Source organism: Chrysochloris asiatica, unplaced genomic scaffold (assembly GCF_000296735.1).
Source record: "Chrysochloris asiatica unplaced genomic scaffold, ChrAsi1.0 scaffold00075, whole genome shotgun sequence".
NCBI classification, from domain to species: Eukaryota; Metazoa; Chordata; class Mammalia; order Afrosoricida; family Chrysochloridae; genus Chrysochloris; species Chrysochloris asiatica.
In genome coordinates, this window is record NW_006408593.1 from 9,822,503 (window position 1) to 9,825,185 (window position 2,683).

At 47.7% G+C, this 2,683-nt stretch overlaps 1 protein-coding gene across 2 annotated transcripts in view; it reads left to right on the forward strand.

Annotated features, from left to right (window-relative positions):
- Window positions 1-1,859: 1,859 nt before the first annotated feature.
- The window catches only part of CD82 (CD82 molecule), a 26,382-nt gene continuing 25,558 nt past the window's right edge, over window positions 1,860-2,683 (forward strand). The window contains exon 1 of one of the 2 annotated variants that reach the window (XM_006865035.1): window positions 1,860-1,938. In XM_006865035.1, the coding sequence (XP_006865097.1) occupies window positions 1,876-1,938 (63 nt within the window). In that variant the 5' untranslated portion in view covers window positions 1,860-1,875. The remainder of the gene's footprint in view (window positions 1,939-2,683) is intronic. The other variant, XM_006865036.1, reaches the window with a different exon arrangement.

The window sequence follows — 2,683 nt, forward strand, 5'->3', positions numbered from 1 at the left end:
TGGTTTTACAGAATTCTATCATGCATTCTCCAGCATCATTTCTATCACCAAGGCCATATTATCCAACCATTGGTTCTTCCTCTTTGCTCTCAATGTTGCATTCCAATCACCAGTAATGATCAATACATCTTGATTGAATGTTTAATCAATTTCAGATTGAAGAAGTTGGTAGAATGCTTCTATTTCATCCTCACTGGCTTTAGTGGTTGGTGTGTAAATTTGAATAATAGTGGTATTAACTGGGTTACTCTGTAGCCTCATGGATATTATCGTATCACAGACCGTGTAGTACCTCATGACTGATCTGGATTTTTTTTTTTTTTTTACAATGAACATAACACCATTCCTCTTCAATTTGTCATTCCCGGCATAGTAAACCATGTGTTCATTAGATTCAATATGGCCAATACCAGTCCGTTTCAGCTCACTAATTCCTAAGATATCGATGTTTATGCATTCTGTTTCATTTTTGAAATTGGAAACTTCCAATTTTCCCAGCTTCATACTTCATACATTCCATGTTCCAATTTTCAATGGAGATTTACCGCTGTTTCTCTTCATTTTGAGTTGTGCCCCATCAGCAAATGAAGGTCCCGTGGGCTTTTTTCCCATGGGCTTTACTCCATTCACATCATCACGGTCACCTCTAATTTGAAGAGGCAGCTCTTCCCCAGTCACATTTTGAATGCCTTCCAACCTCAGGGGCTCATCTTCTGGCACTGTATCTGACAGTATTTCTCTGCTATTTATAAGATTTTCAGTGACCAAACACTTGGAAGTAGTTCGTCACTCCTTCTTCCTAGTCTGTCTTCATCTGGAAGCTCATCTGAAACCTGTCCCCCATGGGTGACCCTGTTGGTATTTAAAATACCAGTGGCATAGCTTTCAGAATCACAGCAACTCACAGGCCACCACAGTATGACAAACTGACAGATGAGTGGTGGCCCCAAATATTAGTGTACAATAATTAATAGGATGGATTCCTTGGAATATGTAAAATTATGTTGTGGGAAGACATTTTGTCCGCATACAAAACTGTTGCCAAGTCTTAGCAACTCTAGAGCACAGACCAGAACTGCCCCATATGGTTTCCAAGGCTGTAATCTTTATGGAAGCCACAGAGTGGCTGGTGGGCTCAAACTGCCATCCTTTAAAGCCTGAACTACCAAGCTTTAATCACTGAACTTTCACACTAAACTACACCAGCTCCTTCATCAGCATGCAGAGATTCCCCTAACGTAGAATGGAAAGAACAGGTTACAAAAACACACTACACAGCGTGAACTCAATTTTGTTTAAAATCGTTTGGTATACACACGTGCAAACACACACACACACACACACACACACACACACACACACACAGAAAGACTTCCTACTAAAATAATGACCGTTTTGTGTTTGTTGAATGCAATATGAAGGCAGGGGTTGGAGCTCCGGTTCTTGGCCCGACATCACTAGCCCCTCCATCCCGGAGGAAGTCTCAAGGTCTGTGGGACAAATCACGGGTTTCACCGGAGTCCCCCTCAGTGGCTCATGAACTCACTGACTTCCTGATCCCCTGATTTCAGCCAGAGCCCAATTGGGGGAGCCTGGGAGTTTGGGTTTGTGGAAGGGAAGATCTTCCTAGGAAATTGTCCTCCAGTCCCAGGCTGCACCATACCAGGCAGTCTTCTCAGAGAAAGGAGCTTCCTGTCTAACCTCTCTAGGGACAGTGGTAGTATCTCCCTCATGGGGGCATTGTGAGAGTGGACTGAGATTGTGATTTGGGGTGGGCAGATGATGCTTACCCTCCTCCCTGCTCCTGTGCCCAATCCCACCCTGTACTGATATCTACCTTGTTCCCCTCCCACAGGGAGCTCCTGGACCAGCAGGATGGGGTCAGCTTGTATCAAAGTCACCAAGTACTTCCTCTTCCTCTTCAACTTGCTCTTCTTTGTAAGTATGGCCAGTAGCGCCCTGACCCTGACTACTCCCAACAAAGACTCTGCCTCTGAGGTGTGTGTGTGTGTGTGTGTGTGGTGGGGGTGCAGGGGGGCGTGTGGGCATCGGAACTGAGCCCTCAGGGACAGGTGGTCAGGGTGTGGCTGGGGCCTCTGAGGGCAGACCTTGGGGTCATGTGGGGGTAGCTAGGAAATTCTTAAAATTTCCCGATGACTCTCTGGGTTACTTTCCCAGCCTTCCCTCCCCGGGAACCCCAAGGCCTGGCCTGGGCAAGGCTGGAGGGGGTGTAGGGAGAGCGGGGCTTTGAGGTGTCCTGCCAACTCATCTGCAGGAAGTTGTTGAGAGGAACCTCCTTGCATCTCTAAGAAATTCTGGAATTTCTCAGGTCCTGTTCTGATCCCCCACCATCTCTGAACTTTTATGTTTCAGCTCTGACTCTCCAGAGCTGACACCCCACCTCATTTTGTAGAGACTCTCCCCGGCTCCTCTAGGGTGGACCAGGCTCAGGGCTGGGTGCGGCTCAGGGGAGCTCTGGGTGGGACACAGTCCCACTCTAAGCAGGGCTTACTGGGGTCCTCCAAACCACAGGGTCATCCAGATACCAGCTGCATGGCACATCTGGATCTCATTGTCCTGGGGGCTGGATTTTCCTCTCTGGCCTGGCACGGACTGGCTCCTGCTACCCTGGAGGAGCCAGGATGATGGTGTGTGTGTGTGTGTGTGTGTGTGTGTGTGTGTG